We start from the raw sequence: 22,499 nt of genomic DNA, 5'->3' as shown, positions 1-22,499 counted from the left end.
CATAATCTATAACAAAGTAGCTAAAAGACACTGTCATACAGCGTAAACTAACAGGCTGTTTCTCCCTGCCTCTCACCCCATAATTTGAGCAGTGGGACAGTAAATCAATCAAACTAACCAATTCAAAACAGAACAGAAAAAGCAAGAAGAAGAAACTGATCTGCTTTGTCCCAAATATTGAAATTATTTGAAAGGGTACCTGAAAGAGTGCATAGTGATTGCCGTACCTTAAGTAGTCTGTTCATATCAGTCTCCATGTTGGATATGGTCATTTTTTGCATTATGATTTCAGTCACTCTACGTTCAAGTAACTGCCACTTCATTCTGGCTGCCTTTGAGGAATAAATTCTTGTGGTCAGAGCTTTTCTTTGATATTTACTCCTGTAAGAAATTCAAAGATTTACATTTTGCAGTTAATATAGAATACCCTTTGAATTATGTTCAGCATCATTAATAACCTCTCTAAACAGAAGAAATTTTGAACCACATTTGAGATCTGGGAAATGATGTACCCCTAAAGTTTAGAGAAGCTAAACATCTTCCAGATTTTTGCTTAGTGGTATCATTATTATAAACATCTCCATAGTATGATCTACTTCTTTGGTAAAATACATAGTTTTAGGATCATATCGCTAGTTTTAGGAAATTTGAAGTTTTCCCCTTATTCATATTCTCTGCAACTGAAAACCGCCAGGTGTGAAACAATGATGTTTTAGAATAGGGGTGAGTTTGTGTTTGCCGTACTCAAAAAATGAAAAAATCCTGCCATTTCAGATTTTCCTTGATACTGTCTGTACACAAATTGCTAAATTTAGTTTCCTTGAATTGTAGAAGATGGAGAGAAAATAGAAATTATGTACAATAAGTTATCCTCCACAAGGTAAAGGGCATATATTTATATGTGACACCACTAAGAGATATCAACAGTGCATCAGGATTCCACTGCATAGAATCTGAATATGCATCTGACATCCAGACTAACACGTGTCAAAAATGCTGCAAGTGTGTAATGGGAGAGGAGTAATTTTCACTGAACTCCACTTCTCTCTGAAGCCCACCATGCCTCCTGAAAATATTCTCTGGGGGTTACGAGACCCTCAGAGACATAGTTTTGAGAAGGACAGTGGACTGGAGAGCGAAGGGAAGCTCAGCAAAAATTGCTCCTCCCACTTTGTGCTCATGCCGTGTTTTTTGGTGTGTGGAACTTTAGTCTGGACGTCAGTCATAGTTACTGACTCTCTGGGTTCACTTCCATTTCCAATTCATCTCCTGAGCTTGCAACCCACTCAAAGGTTAAGAGGACTATGGGGCTGTTCATCTAGCTGTCAGTATACAAAGTCTTATTTTTTAAAAGCACACATCTATAAATAGCACTCTTCTGGGGAAATTTCCTAGTGTCCTAGATAAAGGCTTCCTTCAAAGTGAACAGACTCTAAATCAGTTGTAAAAGTTGTGCTGCCTCAAAAAAGAGATTTCTGAAAAGGGAAACAGGACACCACTTGCAGCAGCTGCAAAATCTTGGGGAGGCCACTTCCAGACTGCTAACCTATGAACAGTAGAGAATGAAACATTTACAGTATTACAGTATTACCTAGTTCCATTGGTTGTGGCTGCAGGTAACGCTTGGACCCTTGCTACAGGTATTCTCAACTTTTGTTGTGATGCTGTTCTTGATCCATCATTGTCTACTGAGGACAGACTAGAAACTGGTTCTTGGTTAGCGTGCTCAGGAAGACTCAGTTTCCGACTCACCCTACCAGCCACAGGTCTTGCTTGCCGACGGAGAGCTGTAACCTACAACAGCCAAAATCAGCTTACACATTTTTTATTTAGTACATATATATACTGCCCCATCCAAATAGCTCTGGGTGGAGCGCAACAAAAATAAAATCTGCAGTTCAATCCTTTAAAAAGCAATCATTACAAAACAAATTTAAAAATATATAAAAACATTAACAATTAAAACATTTAGAACAGTTTAAAAACTCTGGAAGGCCAGGCCAAACAGGTTCTCCTGAAGGCCAACGATGAACTCAAGCTATGGATTTCTGCTGGGAGTGCATTCCACAGCCCAAGAGAAGCTACAAAGAAGGGCCACCTCTGAGTCGCCACCAGATGTACCAGTGGTAACTGGACATGGACCTCCTCAGATGACTTGAATGTGCAGTGGATATCATGCAGAAGGCGACGCTCTCTAAAGTAACCCGGACCTAAGCCGTTCAGGGCTTTAAAGGTAATAACCAGCACTTTGTTTTGTCTGGAAACATATCGGCAGCCAGTGCAACTGTTTTAAAAACAGGCATAATATGGTTTCTCCAGGTTACTCCAAAGACTAGTCTGGCTGCCGCACTTTGAACTAAATGAAGTTTCCAAACTACGTACAAAGGCAGCCTCACATAGAGTGCATTGCAAAAGTCAAGCCTGGAGGTTACTAGCTGATGTACCACTGTTTTGAGGTTGTCGTCTTCAAGGAATGGATGCAACAGTTGTAACAGCAATTGTTACCAAGCTCCACCATCTGGAATCTACCCAAGAGATAGAAGCAGAACCACTGCAAAGCAGTGTCCTCTATCCCCAACTCCCCCAGGCGATCCAGAGGGATACCATGGTTGATGATATCAAACACTGCTGAGAGATCCAAAAGAAACAGCAGAGTCCCACTGCCTCTGTCGATTCCCCACTAAAGGTCATCCATCAGGCTGACCAAACCTGTCTCAACCCCATAGCCATCTCTAAAGCCAGTTTTAAATGGGTCTAGATAATCAGTTTCCTCCAAAACCGCCTGGAGCTGGTCAGCCACCACCGTTTCAATCACCTTGCCTCCCATCTCTTCATGGGAGATTGAAGACTGGCCTATAACTATCCATTGCTAAGGGATCTAGGGAAGGCTTCTTAGTTAGCAGTCTAACTATTGCCTCCTTCAAACAAGGAGGCACCCTACCCTCCCTCAGTGATGCATTTATGATATTAACTAGGCCACCTCCAACAATCGCTCCTCTAGACAGAAGCAGCAATGTTGGGCAAGAATCCAGAGAAGAAGGGGTAGACCACCCAAGCAGCTTGTTCAGGAATCACAGACTGAAACTGATCCAATCTAACACTGCACGAGGGATTGCTGGACACCACAGAATTTGCAGAAACAGTGGAGTCCAAGTCGGCCCAAATAGAGGAAATTTTATCTGCAAAGAACCCATTAAAAGCGTCACAGCAGAACAAAGTTTCTGCGGACTGATTTAAAACAGAAGCAGAAATTAAACTCCTCACAACCCTAGATAGCACTGCCACCACACAAACCGTCAAATGGGTCCTATGCTGTATCCTGTCAAACTGGAGCTGAGTTCTCCTCTACTTGAGTTCCAGTCTCCTACCCTGCTGCTTAAAATAATTTCATATCATAGTTCATATCATATCCAACCAGTCTGGTACCTCTTCTGTTTTGCGGCGTAAAATAACTTCTTGATTTCTCTTCTGAGCCTCCAGAAGTTTTAATTGATGCTATAAACAAGAGCAATCAACAGGTCAAAGACAGGGTTTTTTCAGTAAAGTCATCTGCTTTACTACCAACCTGGAGTTTACAAATAAACCACACACAATGTGACAGGATTATGATGAATTTTAACACTCATTAGGTACATGTTTAAAAGACAGTCAGTGCCCTTAGTAGGAAAAAAGGGATATGAAGACCTTCCCTGCCCCTTCCCCTACAAGCAATAAGTAATGGTTCTAGCTTAGGTAGAAGAGCATGAAATTAAATATGTTAGCTAACTAAACAGAAATAACTTGCTTAGGACACCTAAGGAAATATTGTTCTGCATCAATATGTAACTCAGTGTCAACAGAAAGCTGTATTTCATTATCACTTTGTCATTGTATAATGTGTAGTAGACCAGTGGTTTCCAACTTGGGAGCCTCCAGATGTTGCTGAACTACAACTCCCATCATCCACAACCACAATAAATTGTAGCTGGGGTTGTAGTTCAGCAACATCTGGAGGCCCCCAGGTTGGGAACCATTGGTTTAGACAATCCAAGCCCAAGCTAACTATATCTTAGTAGATTTTGAAATCAGAATAGCCAATATGTGAAAATCTGTACAAAATTTCTTGCATCCTTTGACCAAACAGTTGACCAAACAGGAGCAAGAGGATAGCAAACACGGCATTGCAGTTTTGCAAAGGTTTAGCGGGGAAGTCTGAAACAAGTCCTCTTGAACACAAGGAGCCCAATGGGAAGAGAAGGTAAGTACTATTCCCTCCTTCATATTCTTAAGGAAATATGAACAGTTAAACAGCTGGCCAATATAGCTAAGACCTAACTTTCTAATAATTATCTCTAAATATTGAAAAAAGCCAATAAAATAAGTTATGAAGACAGAAATCCAGCAGGGGAGGGGGCAATACCCAGTGTCACATGTATTATTTGCTCCATGGGCAGAAGTCATGGGTGTGTGCTCAGTGCAAGGAGCTCCTGGCTCTCATGGAACAAGTTCGTTCCCTCGAGACCAAGGTGGCAGATATGGAGAAGCTCAGAGAAACAGAGATGCATGCAGACAGGACCTTCGGGGATGTGGTTGAGGCATCTCACTCCAAGGATTTTAGCGCCTCTGCTGTCAGGGAGAATGCACATATTGGGGAATGAGGACATCAGTCTAAGGAAGAGGAAATGCTCCCTTAGAAGGGACCCCTTCCATTGATGATTAGCCCATATCCTCTTGAACAGGGGATACTCCTCCAAGGGGTGGGGGCCTCCTTGTTGTGGGCGATTCAGTCAGAGGTATAGAGAGATGGGCTTGTGACACGTGTTGACCACACGGTGACTTGCTTGCCTGATGCGAAGGTTGTGGACATCACGCAGCATCTATAGGCAGCGCTGAGGAGCACCAACGATTTGGCGAAACGTAGTTGGGAGGTTATGGAAGCCAAATTTAGGCTGATATGTATTTATTTTATTTTATTTATTTCAAAATATATTTATTTAAAATATTTCTATACTGCCAAAAACTTGCATCTCTAGGCAGTTTACAATGAAAAGGGTAAGGAAAAGGTAGCATATTGAAGTGCAGGACCTCCAAGTTAGCATTCTCAGAAATGCTACCTGTTCCATGTGTAGGTTAAGTGAGACAGGAAGAGCTGAGGGGTCTCAATGCGTGGTTGAGACACTGATGCTGGGAAGAGGGGTTTAGATTTGTTAGGCACTAGGATACATTTTGGGGCAAGCAAAGCCTGTATAAAAGGGACAGGCTGCACTTGAACCAAGATGGAACCAGACTGCTGGCACTTAAAATCAAAAAGGTTGCAGAGCAGCTTTTAAAATGACGCCTGGGGAATAGCTGACAGAAGCTGGGCAGTATCTGGTTCAGCAAATGCTATCCCTTCAGGTACAAGGGGGTAAAAGATTCAGAACAGAAGGGGACAGAGCAGAACCACATGAAGATGACAGGAGGCTGTGCTAACTAGTCGAAGAGCCAAAAGGAAGATAGCATACACTAGGTAAGAGATTCAATGTATAGGTGCTTATATGCCAATACCAGAAGCCTCTGAGCCAAGATGGGTGAGCTGGAGTGCTTGCTTGTCAGCGCAGAAATAGATATAGTTAGTATAACAGAAACATGGTGGAACAGTGAGAACCAGTGGGACACTGTTATCCCTGGATATAAACTCTATAGAAAGGACAGGGAGGGGCGCCTTGGAGATGGAGTAGCACTGTATGTTAAAGAAGGGATAGAATCTAACAAGCTAGAAAACCTGGGTGGACCAGAGTCCTCCACAGAAACCCTGTGGGTGACAATACAAGGCCTGAAAGGAAATGTGCTGCTGGGGATGTGCTATCACCCTCCGGATCAAAACGCTGACAGTGACTGGGAGTTGCAGAAGGAAATCAGGGAGGCATCAAGGAGAGGCAGGGCAGTAATAATGGGTGACTTCAGTCACCCACACATAGACTGGGTAAATTCACAGTCAGGTAATGACAAAGAGGTCAAATTTCTAGATACGCTGAATGACTGTGCCCTAGAACCGTCAGTCTTGGAACCAACCAGAGAGAAGGCAACCTTGAACTTAATCCTGTGTGGCACCCAGAACCTGGTGTGTGATGTCAGTGTCATGGACCCCTTTGGGAACAGTGACCATAGTGTGATCAAATTCAGCCTACAAGCGGGGAGAGAATCAGCAAGGAAGTCTAACACAGACACGATGAATTCCAGAAGAGGAAACTTCTCCAAAATGAGGAGTATGGTGAATAGAAATCTGAAAGGGAAAATCAGGAGAGTCACTTCACTCCAGAATGCATGGAGTTTACTCAAAACCACAATACTAGAAGCCCAGTTAGAATGTATGCCAAAAAGGAGGAAAGGTATCACTAAGTCTAGGAGGATGCCAGCATGGCTAACAAAAGTAAAGTCAAGGAAACCATAAAGGAGAAGACTTCCTTCAGAAATTGAAAGACCTGCCCAAATGAGAACAGAAAGGAACACAAACTCTGGCAAACAAAATAAATAAATAAACAAACAAGGTGGCAATAAAGGAGGCAAACAGAGAGTTTGAGGAACACTGAGCTAAAAGCATCAAGGGGGATAACAAAAACTCCTTTAAATACATCAGAAGCAGGAAACATGCCAGGGAGGCAGTTGGACTGTTAGACAATGAGGGAGTGAAAGGGGTTATTAAGGAAGATATGGAGGTTGCAGAGAAGTTAATTGAGTTCTTTGTGTCCATCTTCACAGCAGAGGATACTGAGCATATACCAATTCCTGAACCAGGCTTTTTAGGGATGGAGGCTAAAGAACTGAGTCAGATAGAAGTGATAAGAGATGATGTTCTAAACTGTCTGGAAAAATTGGAAACTAGCAAACCTCCAGGGCAAGACGGCATCCATCCAAGAGTCCTTAAAGAACTGAAATGTGAAATTGCCGACCTACTTGCAAAAATATATAATTTATCCCTACAATCAGGCTCTGTACCGGAGGACTGGAAAGTAGCCAATGTAACACCAATTTTCAAAAAGGGATCCAGGGGCAATCTGGGAAAATACAGGCTGGTTGGCTTAACATTTGTTCCAGGAAAATTGATAGAAAGCATTCTCAAGGATAAAATTGTAAAGCACATAGAAGAACAGACCCTGGGAGAACCAGCATGGCTCCTGCAAAGGTGAATCTTGCACCACAAACCTTTTGGAGTTCTTAGAGATTGTCAACAAGTGTGCGGATAAAGGTGACCCAGGTGACATAGGATACCTGGACTTCCAAAATGCTTTCAACAAAGTTCCTCATAAAAAGACCCTTGAGGAAACTTAGCAGTCATGAGATAAGGGGACAAGTACATGTGTGGATTGCTAACTGGTTGAAAGACAGGAAAAAGAGGGTAGGTATAGATGGAGAGTTTTCACAATGGAGGTAAGTAAGAAGTGGGGTCCCCCAGGGATCTGTACTCGGACCGGTGCTTTTTAATTTATTCATAAATGATCTAGAAGTTGGGGAAGCAGCGAGGTGGCCAAATTTGCAGATGATACCAAACTATTTAGGGTAGTTAAATCCAAAGCAGATTGTGAGGAGTTCGAAAAAGATCTCTCCAAACTGGGTGAGTGGGTGACAAAATGGCAAATGCAGTTCAGTGTTGGCAAGTGTAAAGTGATGCACATTGGGACAAAAAACCCCAACTTCAAGTATATGCTGATGGGATCTGAGTTGTTGGTGACTGACAAGGAGAGGGATCTTGGGGTCGTTGTGGATAGCTCAATGAAAGAGTCGACTCAATGTGTGGCAGCTGTGAAAAAGGCCAATTCCATGCAAGGGATCATTAGGAAGGGGATTGAAAGTAAAAATGCTCATATTATAATGCCCTTATACAAAACTATAGTGCAGCCGCACTTGGAGTACTGTGTACAATTTTGGTCACCACATCTAAAAAAGGACATTGTAGAACTAGAAAAGGTGCAGAAGAGGGCAACCAAGATGATCAGGGGCCTAGAGCACCTTCCTTAGAGGCAAGGCTACAACACCTGGGGCTATTTAGTTTATAGAAAAGATGACTGTGGGGAGACATGATAGAGCTGTATAAAATCATGCATGGTGTGGAGAAAGTGGATAGAGAGAATTTTTTCTCTGTCTCACATAACACTAGAACCAGGGGATTTTCCATGAAATTGATTGCCAGGAAATCTAGGACCAACAAACGTAAGTACTTTTTCACACAACGCATAATCAACTTGTGGAATTCTCTGCCACAAGATGTGATGACAGCCAACAACCTGGATGGCTTTAAGAGGGGTTTGGATTCATGCAGGACAGGTCTATCAATGGCTACTATCTGAGGGCTATAGGCCACCTCTAGCCTCAGAGGCAAGATGCCTCTGAGTACCAGTTGCAGGGGATTAAAGGCAAGAGAGAGGGCATGTCCTCAATTGCTCTGTAGGCTCCCAGTGGCATCTGTTGGACCACTGTGTGAAACAAGATGGACTGGATAGGCCTTGGGCCTGATCCAGCAGGGCTGTTCTTATATTCTTAAAGCATAACAAACTAGCACACAAAATCTAGGAATTCTCCCAACTTGCACAACACAGGTCAGTTTAGTTTACACAAACATAAGAGTTGCACTCAGCCCATACTTTCTTCTAGGAATCACCTCTCGTTTTCGCTGGTCCTTTTTGAGTTGTGCAATTTCTCTATTTCTTCTAGATTCATTCATTCTGGCTTTCTCTTGCTCTTCTTTCATCTGCTTCATCAGACGAACCTATATACATAGAGTTATTACTCAACTACTTTTAAAATGCAGTTTTACTTTTTGGAATCTACTTCCCTGTGCCCCCCAATACACACCCCTGTTCTTAAACTAGTGACAGAAAAGTTGTTACAAGGCAGATGACTTTCTACCATCCCTAATACCACCTCACAATAACTGCTCTCTAGGCAAGTATTGTTACAATTTTCTGCTTGTTTGTGTAGACCTGATTTTGTGTAGATTTTTTGCTGGTTTTGGTAGATACGAAGTCAAGTGGAGAGTCTCATCTTCTCAGACATTTTCAAGTTCCTTAGTTAGGAGAAGGAAGGAATTCAAGCAACTACTTACCAAGCAGTAATTTACTTCAGTGGGTGAACAATCAGTTATTGTCTGCAGCCTTTGGTGAGACAGCCACACAACTGCACAGTCAGTGGTAAAGTTCTCTTCACCATGTAGGCAAAAGCTACAGATAATTGCCTTCCCCAAGTAATTTACCACTTTGTAAATGGTCATCTGTATTCATTTTGTTCCTAGTTTAACAAGGCAACTAGTGCTTATTGTAGAACAAGTTCAGTCTTCAAATGTCCACTACATTCAGCTATTGCACTTTTAAAAACAGAAAACTTTATATTATACCTATAAATGCAGTTTTTCTTTTTAGATACACCCATTCTTGAAGCTTATGTCTTTCCTCCACAACCAGTACCTTTGTTTTCTTCATTTCTGTAACATCCTGTTGCAATTTTTTCAGTTGTTTTTCATACTGAGACTGATTTTTAAGTAGCCGTGCATGTTCTTTCTGAGCAGTCTGTAGTCTCTGCAGCTCTTTATTCATAGACTGGAGTTTCTTTTCATATTCTGATTTAATCTTTTTGGCTTTTTCCTCTGAGCAAGATTCTACTGAACCTAAATAATGACAAACAGATTTCTTGATGTATGGATATTACACACTTATGTTCAATCTCAGGATAAAAAAAAAATTTCGATATAATTTCAGTTTTTACTTGAGTTCCAGTTTGTACCAAGAAGTGGGAGGGCATAAATTAATTTTGAGTATCTACCACATTCAAATATTACCCTTTCTCCAAAGATCTCACAGTGGCTTACATGGGAATTATCCCATTTTTATTCATCTAACATAAGAACAGACTTGCTGGATCAGGCCCAAACACTGTTCCCTCTAAGGTGTGTGCACATGCATGCGCTCACAAGTTTTTGGATGTCTGCTCAGTTCATCTTAGATCCTGCTCAAGTTGAATCAGGAAGGCCCCACTCTAAATGCACTTGTGCACATGCTGCCTTGATACTGCTGCCCAGAACAAAACTCATTCCGCACAGAGATGGAAAAAATTAGAAGGACCTTTGGGCCCAAGGCCTATCAAGTCCAGCATTGTCTTTACCACCGTAGCCTACCAGATGCCTCTGAGGTGGCTTTGCAAGGTGGCTTAGGCAGAGGAAGAATGATTGACCCCAGGGTTAGTGCATTTCATGACCAAGTAGGAAGTTGAACCCAGGTCTCTCAATTCATCAAATGTTTTATCCACTATACTGATTCTCATTTTAATTTATTAAAATGTATATCCTACCACATGGCTTTTAAAAAGTCCTAGACGCTGGCTTAACAAGAGTTTCTTTTTCTTACCCAGGTTTTGAAGCACTTGATCTCTTTCAAGTTGAGTGTCTCGAATTTTATGCTGTAGCATCATTAACTTCTCTTCATATTGCCTTTTTAAAGTCTGAAGTCTTCGTTGGCTGTTCTCCAATTCATCTATCAGCTTCTGTTTTATAGCAATTTCACATGTGATGTTTGCTAAATCTGCCTGATAATTTGCTGTAGTTAAATAAAAAATAGGAAGAGTTTCATAGCACTCAGCCTCTATAGATTCAAGAGCTAGGTAACTAGGAAAGCACCTGAAACAAGAAATTTGTTTAAATATTATGGAGTAATTATTTCAAAAACCGATTAATATTTCTAGTGCAGAAATGTAGCAGAAATGCCAGAACTTGGGAGAGTAAGCCCCATATTTTGCATATGAAAGAGGCTCCACACATACCTAACCTATACCCTGTCACTAGATTATCCAAGAAACTGGCCTTTAATACAAAAATTGTTATGAGAGCAGCACTGTCATCTCTATCCAATCTTCATTGGTAGCTCTTGCTGCAGTCACATTCTAAAGAGTCTGAACTTATTAATTCATCAGCAAGCAGATAGCAAAACCGTGGTTCTCTCATAAATCTACACAGATAGATGAAACTAAAGCACATGTTCAGAATTTACACTAAGAATACCCTTTACTCTGTAAAGTTACTCTTAATTTTTATGAAAAATAAGACAAATGCTGTACACTGACAACTCCTTTAAAACTCTGTAATAATGTCACCTTTTTCATCTGAATCCGAATCAGACTCATCTGAACTTTCAACAACTTCCATGTCATCATCCTCCTCCTCTTCATCTTCCTCCTCATCTTCATGATCACTAAGCTCATGAACCTCTTCCTACAATATAAAAGGAGAGGAGGAGGGATTAGAACAGTTCTTTGGCTTTCTTACTTCATACATACAAAGCATAATTATGCTCTAGTCAGTTCATAACGACACATTTTCTATTCCTGGGTATGCAACGCTTTTAATACTTAAAGGAAACTATGAATGAAAAACTATAGTAAACTCAACATAAACTAACTAAGCATTACTGCAATTTATATTTATTTATACATTTTATGTCTAAATGTCTTTCTACTGTTCACCTGTCTGGCCTTTTAAAGCACTACCAGATGGGATAATGTTTTCTTGCTTGTACGTTAATTTCATCTCAAACCTTAGGCAATACAAGTGAAGATATTAATAAGATTTAAATATATTTATAGACTGTGATGGATTACTCCACCTAGGGGAAGAGTTCCACACATAAAGGCCCTGGTACCTGAATAGACATGCCTCACCAGCTGCTTCATGTGCAACTGCAGCTCTTTTCAGACACTACAAAAACTGAGGGTGCTGTACAGTGAGTACAGAATCCTTGAGACCATGGCGAGAAGCACTCCCATGCTGACCATGGTAACTACAGTATTTGTCTCTGCAGAGACAAATGCTGTATCCGTGGTCAGAATCCTCCCATGCTGTAGAATGGTGAGACATAGCAATATCCCATTCCCTCCTCATGGGCAACTCCAGTTTCCTTGCCAGCTGAGCGCATTATCACATAGCATCCATATGGGAACTTAGATGAGCCGGTCATCTAAGTGTAGTAGTGGGCTTCCAATTACCTCTGCCCTGTCAGTTTCCCAGCTCCCTCACACCACAGAGCAACCCCAGCAGACATCTCACTCTAGGGTATGAAACTGGTCCCTTCTGAGAGCAACAGAATCACAGCCCAGCCCTGCCAGCTGTCTCCAGTGGGACTGGGTGTGGCTGTGTCACAGCCCTGTGCAGGGCTGCTCCCTGTTACTTTTCTGACTTCCAGGGCTTTCTTCACCTTTTTGTCCAACTCGCAGCTGCTGCCACCCACCAGCTTGTGCACAGCAAAGTTCATAACACCAAAATACTTACTTCATCTAGTTCATGGCTCTCTCTTTCAGAAATGCCCTTTTCATCCCTCTTCTCCTGTTCATTATCTGTGTTCTCCTCCTTAACAGCACTATGATGAGAAACAATTTTTAAAAAGTGTTATAAACTAACGGTTTGATCCCTGCTCTCCTCAAACAGCCTGCCTAAAGGCTGGCCACAGCTTGGCGTTTCACTGAAAGCAAGAGGTAGTCAGCCAGCTTGGCAAATCTAAATAGGAAAGAGGCAACACTGAGACATTAGTAGATGTCACAACATTAGAAGTTTCACCTACTCAACACAGGGTGGGGTGAGCTTTGAAAGATCAAACATTTTGGGAATGGCAAGGAAAGCCATAAGGATCCCAAAGAATGTTTTCATAGATATTACATTCTAGAAACACAGGAGCAAGGCTACAAGTCTGGATAATAAGCAATGAACGGGAGATGGGGCTGTGTTGCAGAATATTTATAGAGACACAGATAAATCAAAAGCTCTAAAATACTGTACAGTCATTCTGATATATCATGCCAGAGCAGCTTAAAGTTAAGGTGGGTGTAAAGATCAGCGGAACCATAGAATCTACTTTTTCTTCTTCTAAAGTTATACTCCTGTACATAAAAAATATTTATGCACCACTTACAGATAACATTATTTAAGGAGGAGTAAACATGCAGAAAGGCCTAAACTTTTGATACCTCATCTCCAAGCTGATCACTTCTTCCCCTTTTAAGAAACTGCACTGTCTTCTCAGTATTTTCTAAAGAAACATCATAGCATATTGCAGAATGTAGATTTAACTGTTAACAACATGTGCCATGTATGTATATGCAAATATCAGTCCTGCTGAGTTTGATAGGACTTACTAAGTGTGCTTACTAAGTGTGCTTAAGATTGCAGCTCAAAGATGCACAGGTCCTGTGCAATTTACAGACTAATCATAGTTGTAATGAACAGGCTATCTCACAACTGTGGATCTTTTATGAGCTGGCTACGTGATTGCTAGGGAAATGTTGAAGAGGCCTAAGGGTTTTTAAAAATTTTTATTCTTAAGTTTTAGACAACTTTTAACTAGATTTAACTATGGTAATTATTTCTGGAGCTATTTTTGCTCATCTGGAGCTTTCAGATATAAAAGTAAACAATTTAAATATGATTTTCTCATCCTGATCTGCAGCCATAGGATAATTTTAAAAAAAATAGTGTAAAGTGCTTCATTCACAGCTATAATAACAACAATAAAAGGAAGAGGAAGAAGCAGCTGAAAACCAAGAGAGGGGGAACAAACAAGGTGCAAGAATGCTAGAGGTCTCTAATTAGGATGAAGAGCGAAGCTTACAACACCTAAAGAGCTAAAGCACTCTGCTGGGAAAGATAGCACAGTTCTGGAGTAAGGGGAGCACTACAAACTCTGAGCAAGAGTATGTGTGCAAGAGCATCCAGGGAGTAAGGTGGGGGCTAGCAGTGCATAATTGCAGGAGCTCTGCATTGTACCCAATTGAAGGTGGGGATCCTTTACAATGCAGACCCACATACTGATGTACTAGAGCAAAAATCATAATGAATCATAAAGAATACCAGGAGCATAAATACTTTATGGGAAATTCCAAACCTAATGCATTCCAGTACTGGATTTTCCTGCCTCCCCTGCTTCCCTAAGTCATCCCAATTTCCTCCTCCTCTGCAGCGGTGGATTTCCCAGCTGAAAGCAACTGTTTATTAATACCAAAGTAATAAAGTATTCCAAATCATAATTCTGTTTTGACCACTGCTAATTCTGTTTTGACAAACCCCTGAAGTCATGCTATTCATTCTGAAAATATCTTTTATTCTCCCATCTCAGAAAGAAAGAGACTCTTATAGTCAGCCTAATCCCAAGAGCTTGGTTGGGGTGGATAATAATGTCAATCAACCTACCCTATTTATTGACCAACAAAACCAGCTTTTGAAAGATCCTAATATGCAGGATTCCACACCTTCACTTGCTCTGGCAAGTGTGTCAAGCCTCCGACCTGGAACAGGGATTTTCCACATAGTTGTACTGCAATTTCCCACCCCTTCAGCAGCTCCAAAGGTTGAGAAGAAGATAGAAGGTTTGGCTGCTTTACTGCCAAGCACTTGGAACACTCAACAGAAGATCAGACAGATTAGCTCCTGCCACCCATTCCTGCTTTAGAAGTGGGGGAAAGGAGGTGCTTATTGGCTGCTGCACTTGCAAAATGTTTAAACATCCAGCAAGTGCAAAATCAATACACCTCTCTTGTCCTGCCACCTCCATGTTCAAGAGGAGCTGGGCTTACTGTGAGCTCTATGTAGAACCCCTCACAAATAAAGGATCGTTGTGAGAGGTACTTCACAAACACAGTAGTTAGACAAATCCCCACCTCCCATCCAGTTCTAAGCTATAAAGAATGGCTAAAACATGATCTTAACTTGGAACTGAAGAGTGGAAATGGTGGAGAAGGCCATTGACCCTACCCTGTGTTTTGAAAGAGCAGCACCAAGTCAAGAGCAATTCTCTGCACCTTGAAGGAGGTTCAAGTGACCACAAATGTTTGGTTGGCTACCAAGGGTAACGGAAATTTATTGACTCTACCAAGATGTCTAGAATGTCAATATATAAATATAAGATGAGGATGTTTAAAGTTTCAAACTGCAGAACAGGAAAAATAGGCTATTTACAATAAATAATACATTTTATTAAGTAAATATGGAGTACATATAAGCAGGGGGTCATGAAGTGTTGGCTCAGTTCACCTGTCAGATGGTTCCTCAAGCTATATTGGTATATTACTCTTCAGGACTTTTTTCACTTGTCAGGCATCATTTTTCACTCGTCACGGACTAATAGACTAGTGGATTTCCTGACTACAAATGAAATTATTGCAAATGGTGTCTATATTCATATGTATATAATGTATAGTCTTTTGTTCAAGTGTTATGTATAATAATGATAATTAAACATACAAAATAAATATTTTACACACTTCAATGTGGAGACCAAGTTTTACAGTGAATTTAAATCAGTTTCCTATCACTGAATTTTAGATTGATTTGTGAAGTCAGTTATCCAAATATGGCATGCTTGTAGAATGACTATAATTTAGTGCTCCATTTTGAGACTACAATCGGTAATCTATTAAGTGTAACCATACAAAATAAAGCAGTAATTTATTGTGCCAAAATGCTTGCTTCTTTATGCTATAGCTAGGATGGTGACAACTCCATTATTCTAAGCATTTTCTATTCAGAATCACATCAGCAGAAGAGTTAATCACTCTGCAACTGCAGGATTAGGCTTGTATGCATGGATTTGGGGGAGGAGGGAACTTCAATGTGCTACTTCAGCAGTCCATAAACAGCAATGCTTGCCACTTATTTTCTGACAGGTCACCTGTTCTTTTCATGATACTATCACAAGCAAAGTACTAAACACAAAAAGCATCTTGCAGCAGGAAGAAACACATAACAAATTTTGGCTCTCCAATATACCCTACCAGAAAATAGGTGGTACATCCCAGTTGATCCCTGCTGTTCCACATAGCAGACAATACATGTCACAGTCTACCCAGGAAAATGTTGTTTAAAAAAAAAATCAGCTTTGTCTTTTCTTTTAAAAAGGTGTCACTCCCAACATTTCCAATACTAAATAAGCAATATACCTTTGTTCAAAGAGATTGGGGAAGGGTAAACAGATAATGCCCTGCTTGGGACTTTCCCAGGGGCAAATGATTCACCACTATTGTCAAGTATATTGGACTAGACCAACCTTTGGTCTGATCCAAGAAAGCAACTATGTCATTTTTTAAAAAAATTCTTAAATGAAGAATCCTGGACATGGAATTCCAGAGTGATCTAGGTAAGGTACCCAAAACCTATAGGGCACTTATGCAGACCTTTAATTTTCAGCTGGCATCATACTTAGCAACATTGACTGCACTCAAATATCAGTGGGCCTTTTCTAGGGCCTGTTTTAATGCCCTCCTGTCAGCCCTATTAGAAGGCAGATATAAAAACATACCCATTCTGTAATGTCTCTGTCCTTGCAAATCAGGAGACACTGGAACAGCTGACCATGTTCTAGGGGTGAGCACAAAACAGCTTGGCCTGGTTTGGTTCGAGTACAAACCGGACTCAAACCGGACCAGGCATGTTCAGTTTTGCACATCCCTTTGCACATCCCTCAACAGTTCGACTAGAGTTCAAGGGATCAGGGGTTCAAAACGTGCAGGGGAGGAATTATTTAACACCGCCGGGTCCAGGTTGTCTGGCAACCTCCAGGGAATGATGCCATGGCTGTGGGGGGAGGGGTCTCAGAAGGTTCCCCCTCCCCCCACCTTGCAGCCCTCTCCCACTTGTGCCGGCCATTTTGAAGGCCACTGCAAATGGCCAGAGCGCATTTGCGGCAGGCTTCAAAATGGCCACTGTGAGCCGGAAGAGGGCCAGAAAGGCCACAAAACAGGTCTTAATGGCCTCATGAAGACTGCGGGGAGGCCAGCAGGGGGAGGGGGAACCTTCTGAGACCCTTCCACAGCCATTGTAGCACCCCCGGAGTCCGTCGGATGACCTGGACCCAGCAGAGAGTTTAAACTCCCCCCCGCCCACATTTAGAACCCCAGAACTGACCAGGTGGGGGGGGGTGGCAGCTTGAAGTCAAGCTGAACCGAACCAGGCCCTGTTTGGCTTGAGGGTGAACCATCGAACAGTCCCGATTCAATGGCAAACCAGCTCAAGCTGGTTCGCACATCCCTACTACATTCTCCTTTGTGTTTTTTTAATTATGATTTGAGTAATAAATTAATTTGTCCTATACTAAAGAATTTCCCAAGTCAATTTGATGAATGTTATATATAGGTTCTTTTAGCAGATAAAGATACTAATATCTCATATAATGGAGCAAAAATGTGTATTTTCACTTCTAGATCTTGCCTAGTAATTGTAGTTCCTTCCTAAAAGGGAAGTATTCTGGAAAATGTGTTAACTTTTTCAGGTTCTAGTATCTACTATAGTTTTATTGTACTATTGTATTATTGTACTATTTTAGTTATGCATCTTTCTGTATCTCCCCCCTCCAGTCTACTCTGATTCTCTGGATCTAGATCCTACGTGCATGCAAGCAAGCACAACGTATGCACGCACACACCCAGCACTTCTGTGGAAGGAGGGAATGGGGCAGCAGGGAGGTATGCTGCCACCCCGATGGAGCCTTTACAAACCAAGTGCCAGCAGGGGGTGGGGAAGCAGAGAGAGGGTAAGTTCCCTTATAGTTGTCCCTGCTGCCTTCAAGCCTCCAAACCTCCTGGTGTTCGATCCTGTTCAGGCCTCATAAAAGGGCCTCTGAACAGGCTCATGCACATCGCTAGCAGACACCATTAAAACTGTTAAACAGAAGTGCTGTATAAATTGATTCCCTGGATCTAGACCAGAACAAAAGTTACACACAACCTGTTTACAGATCCGTTTTTAAGTGAGGTACAATTTTACTATAAAAACTAAAAGAGAAAATCTGTTATGTAGTAAAAATTATGTGATCTCATAAGTTTATTCCCTGATTTTCACAGCTATTTTGAACGGGCCACTTTACACCCAGCCCCCTTTAAACTGCTCTGGTTCACCTAAACCTCAACAATATGATTTCCCCCTGGGATGTCTGCAATAATTAATGTAATTAGTCTTGCAAAAAAAAAATCATCACATTCTAAACTGTTCTATGTATGTCTAATCCTAGAGTTGATAGTGTTCATGTAGCTAGCTTTTCTTTTTTTTTAATGACAGTTTAATTAAAAACCTGGGAAACATTCCAACCTTCTTTCTTCTTGACTTTCCTCAAGTTTCTGCAGCCTTCAAAAGCAGGAGGTACAGTATTGGAAGGCCAAGCCAATGAAGAACAAACCAGACAAGTGAAAAGTGAGAGCAACAATAAGGTTAAAAAATGGTGATACATGAGCTTGTGGATTTCAAATGAATGTTTAAAGAGAGAGACCATCAAAAGACCACAAACAGTATAAAAGCAATACATTCTTCATAGTAGGAATGTAAGTAGAAACACAGACACATGCGTGGCCCTGGGAAGATTTCCTGCATATGTACTATTAAAATAAAGGGGATCTGCATAGGAAAACTTCCAAGTGGTTTTGCATACATTGTGTCCCAATCATGAATGTCAAGTGCAAGACCCACTTGATGACTATTTACTCCCACTGAAATAATACCTGGGATGATTTGTTCCTCTCTATCATTGTCTCCTGCAGACCAGAAAATGGTCTGGTGACATCATTCTACTCCTGAGCTAAGCAGGTCCAGCCCTGTCAGCTGCCTCAACAAGAGACTGTCCTCAAGCTATTCTGAGCTCTTTGGTGGAAGAATAAGGCTTAGGTGTGGTAATTGATAAATATTGTACACAAAAGATTTTGGGGGGAACTAATTTCTGAAATGTGTGTGGGGGGGAGGGGTTGTTTCCAATTGCTTACAAAGGGTATGTTTCCATTTTGTTCTTTGAAGTAATACTTGGCGGGGTGGAACTAGCTTACATACATTTTGAGTCTCAAGAAGTACTTCTTTCAATCATATTAAATGAAATTATACAGTTACCAATTTAGGAAAAATAATATTTGTTATGCAGCTAAAGTAATATAAGCCACTTTTATTTAAAAAAACATTTTGCAGAAAATATGTAGCCTCAATGTTCAAAATCAATGTATTTTGGTTTAATATGAACTGAAAACTCAAAATCTTTTTTTTTTTTTTGGTAGCAGTAAGATGAGACTTTGGAGGTCAACTTATGCAAGTCACTGCTTGTTAGAAAAAAAATTAAGAGCACACTTCAGAAGCAACAAAAAGACAGAAACACTACATTTAATGAAAGATGCATAGTGCAGAGATATGTGCATGACGTTCATTAAGGTCTGTGAGTACTTTAATTAGCTTAATATGGCATTGAAATTGTGGATTGACTGAGATGGAAAATTTAATGGGATATGTATCAGACAGAAAATAATGTAGAATTATAATTCAATTTAGCTAGTTAGGTGATGTGGGAATTTAGAGTGTTTTAGCAAACTTTACCCATTCGTTAGTTTATTATTTTAATCCTATATTTTAAAACCCCTATTTTATTTGTGGCAATCTATGTCTAAAAGTGTCATGTAAGATTACATGACAGGACAGGACAGGTTGAGACAAATCCAATCCCTGATTTCCAGACCTAAACAAAAAAAAGCATTTTGAGAAACCTTGAGGTGGTGGTGGTGAGGAGATAAAATTTATTTATTTATTGAACATTTCTTGTATACTGCCTCTTCCAAAGACTCCAGGCAGTGAACAACAATAGCAATAAGTTTTTTTAAAAAATGTTAAAGGGCAAAAGCCTGGTGAAAAAGGTAGGTCTTAAGAAGGGCCTTAAAAGCCACTAAGAAAGGGACTAAATGAATCTGGGGCGGGGGTGGAATGGTGTTCCAAAGAAGAGGGGAGGTCACAGAGAAGGCCCTCCTACAGGCACAGGCACCATTCACTACACGAGGGCCCGGTACACTACGGAAGGCCAACTGAGAAGACCTCGCTAATTTATTGCAAATAATTCAGAGATGTGAGTGCAACCATCAGGGAAGGAACTCGATTCAGAGCTGCATGATGATTCTACCTCCTACCCTTCATCACAGTGCTATTATTATTATTACTACTACATTTATATCCCGCTCTTCCTCCAAGGAGCCCAGAGCAGAGTACTACATACTTGAGTTTCTCTTTCACAACAACCCTGTGAAGTAGGTTCAGCTGAGAGAGAAGTGACTGGCCCAGAGTCACCCAGCTAGTTTCATGGCTGAATGGGGATTTGAACTCGGGTCTCCCTGGTCCTAGTCCAGCACTCTAACCACTACACCACACTGGCTCTTTTGAAGCCTGCCTGTCCACCTGCCATCCTTATTTTCCTCAGTTGTTACAGAAAGCCAAGTTCTAATGGAAGAAAGGAAGACCTTACACAGTATTGGGTGGAACAACAGAGTAGACATTTTCACACAACACAGGAGCCCGTCTGTCACTTCAAAGTATTTAAGGGTAGTAAAGTCTATGCTGAGAGTTACAAAGCAAGCAATGACCATAACTGTAACAGCATGAATAAAAAATGCTTCCAGTATCCAACTGTACAAGGCACAGAATAAAAGCTTTTGTAGTGAAGCCATGAGGCTACAAACTACTAACCAATAATAAAGATATGAAGTGTAAAGATAATTTATTCTGGCTGCTGGATGGAGAAAAGACAAGAAGATAGCTGTGGGAGAGAACTAGTCTAACAAGTAATCCAAGAGCCACTGAGTTTATACAGTATAAATATAATGCTGTACTAGAGTAATTTCTAGACTCTACACGTTCAAAGAGCTCTTTTCATATGAATTTGTCAGCTAAGGAACCCCTTACTGAGAAACCACTGAAAAGTTTCAAAGAAAGTTCAGGTGAGCCCAGAAAACAGTTTTAAACCACAACTTACATGAACAATCTGTAACACGGTGCTTGTTTGGCAAAAATTCTAAAAATACAAGATCTGTATTACTATACAAAAGGCCAGCTCACTAATGGTGAGTGCCCCCAGCCCTCTGGGAGTTGGACACATAGCACCACACAGATCTCCTAACCAGAGGTTTCATTTTCACTGCCCTTTTTGAGAAGGTAAGCAACAGCAGGAATCCTTTCTGAGCACTAGGAAAGGGCTCCCACTGTTTCCCTACCATCTCCATATCCCAGACAAAGAACAGAAGACCTGCTTCGCTCCTAAGACCTCTGCTTGTGTCAAGAAAAGGAGCTGAGGGAAGAGAGGGGATTGGTGACCATAAATGGAGGGCTAGTGATTGAAGCCAAAATTTGTGGGTCCCTTCAAAGAGTATCTGTGTAAAAGACTGTACAAGCACAGTGCTACATAGGCAATGAAGGACAACTGCCAGCTAATGTAAACTGGTTTTCAGAATTGGTTACAACTACTTTTTCCAAGTCCACACCATTTATGTTTTCCTCAGTGGTCATGATAAAAGACCTATCTGAAGGATTTTTACCTAACAGTTCATACTGGTTATGAATTTTAATTCAACAGGACTTGGAAAAATAGGCCTTCAATCATGCAGAACATATTAAGACTTTGCAAAAAAAAAGGGACCTGTACGTTCAGGTCTTTTTTCTTCCTGGCTACAAAAGAAAGCGAACAAACTAAATCACACTAATGACTCAACTGACTTAATTGGCTCTTTTAGAGTATATGGTACTTCATCATATACACAAGTGAAATATTTCAAGGAAACACAGGCCATTTTTTGGAAAATATTTTTGCTGCTTGCAAAGCAAGCTTTTCCACCTACTCTTCCTGTTAATCTGTAGCTCCAACTGCAAACATAGACAGAAATGAGCTACAGGAAGTCTGCATGCAGACAGTGGCCAACATCCAGAGCAAGAAGCTACATGAAGAATGAACACCATTGTGCTAGCATAAGAGGACAGCTTAGTAGCAGTAAAAGCAGGGGACACTATTTCACTATAGTGTTCTTGCACAAAGTTCCCATTGTCTGGAATGTAAGCTCCAGACTTAGCACTACCAGCTAGCCCAACAGCTTCATTGATCTAGATATCAGCCAGTGAGTCTTACTTCCCTTTGTTCTACAAATTGTTGGGAGACAAGCAAACACACACCCAAACAGAAAGCTTTCTTTCTGCTACAGCTTAAAAATAGATGGAAAAACTGTGTTTCACCTAGCCCTCTTCTTGTCACTAGCAGCACAAGACTTGAATTCTGGGTTCCATATACTACTAAAATTTATAGTATAATTTCATACATGGGAGTAATTAACGCCAACATTCATGTTTTGGACAAGGCATGCCAGCCCCCTAGCTCATACTTCTAGTCCTAATGAACTGGTTCTTGTGGTCTGTCTAATGCTAAACGTCTAACAATTTTACAATTCAAGTTTATATAAAAATCGATCACAAAAATCTATAGAGCTCATGAGTTAATCATTCATGAAATCCCACTCATCCACAAATACTGTATTTGATAGAGAACTGATTGGCTGGAGGGACACAGAGGACAAGGGTGGGAGAAATTCACAAATACTGAGAAAATAAGTGAGACTGTCTGGAAGGGCAGAAGGCTAGTCTTGGGTTTTACCCTCAAAAATCAAAACAAAGCTTAAAGGAGAGAGTTAAGGCCAAATTTTGGATCTGTTTGGCCTTCCCCTTTACTTCCTACTATGTCAAG

At 40.9% G+C, this 22,499-nt stretch overlaps 1 protein-coding gene across 8 annotated transcripts in view; it reads right to left on the bottom strand.

Moving 5' to 3' along the window:
- KIF21A (kinesin family member 21A) overlaps window positions 1-22,499 on the bottom strand; it is a 157,431-nt gene that overhangs the window by 51,557 nt on the left and 83,375 nt on the right. For 7 of the 8 annotated variants that reach the window (XM_053253846.1, XM_053253850.1, XM_053253852.1 and 4 more), the window contains exons 12-20: window positions 18,068-18,103; window positions 12,269-12,356; window positions 11,098-11,215; window positions 10,356-10,544; window positions 9,420-9,619; window positions 8,618-8,725; window positions 3,427-3,495; window positions 1,592-1,794; window positions 228-381 (exon numbers count right to left, since the gene is read on the bottom strand). In XM_053253846.1, coding sequence (XP_053109821.1) covers window positions 228-381; window positions 1,592-1,794; window positions 3,427-3,495; window positions 8,618-8,725; window positions 9,420-9,619; window positions 10,356-10,544; window positions 11,098-11,215; window positions 12,269-12,356; window positions 18,068-18,103 — 1,165 coding nt within the window. The remainder of the gene's footprint in view (window positions 1-227; window positions 382-1,591; window positions 1,795-3,426; window positions 3,496-8,617; window positions 8,726-9,419; window positions 9,620-10,355; window positions 10,545-11,097; window positions 11,216-12,268; window positions 12,357-18,067; window positions 18,104-22,499) is intronic. The other variant, XM_053253849.1, reaches the window with a different exon arrangement.

Source organism: Hemicordylus capensis, chromosome 5, assembly GCF_027244095.1.
Source record: "Hemicordylus capensis ecotype Gifberg chromosome 5, rHemCap1.1.pri, whole genome shotgun sequence".
NCBI lineage: Eukaryota > Metazoa > Chordata > Lepidosauria > Squamata > Cordylidae > Hemicordylus > Hemicordylus capensis.
The sequence above is the reverse complement of the archived record's forward strand: the minus strand, read 5'-3'. Positions and strand labels throughout refer to the sequence as shown.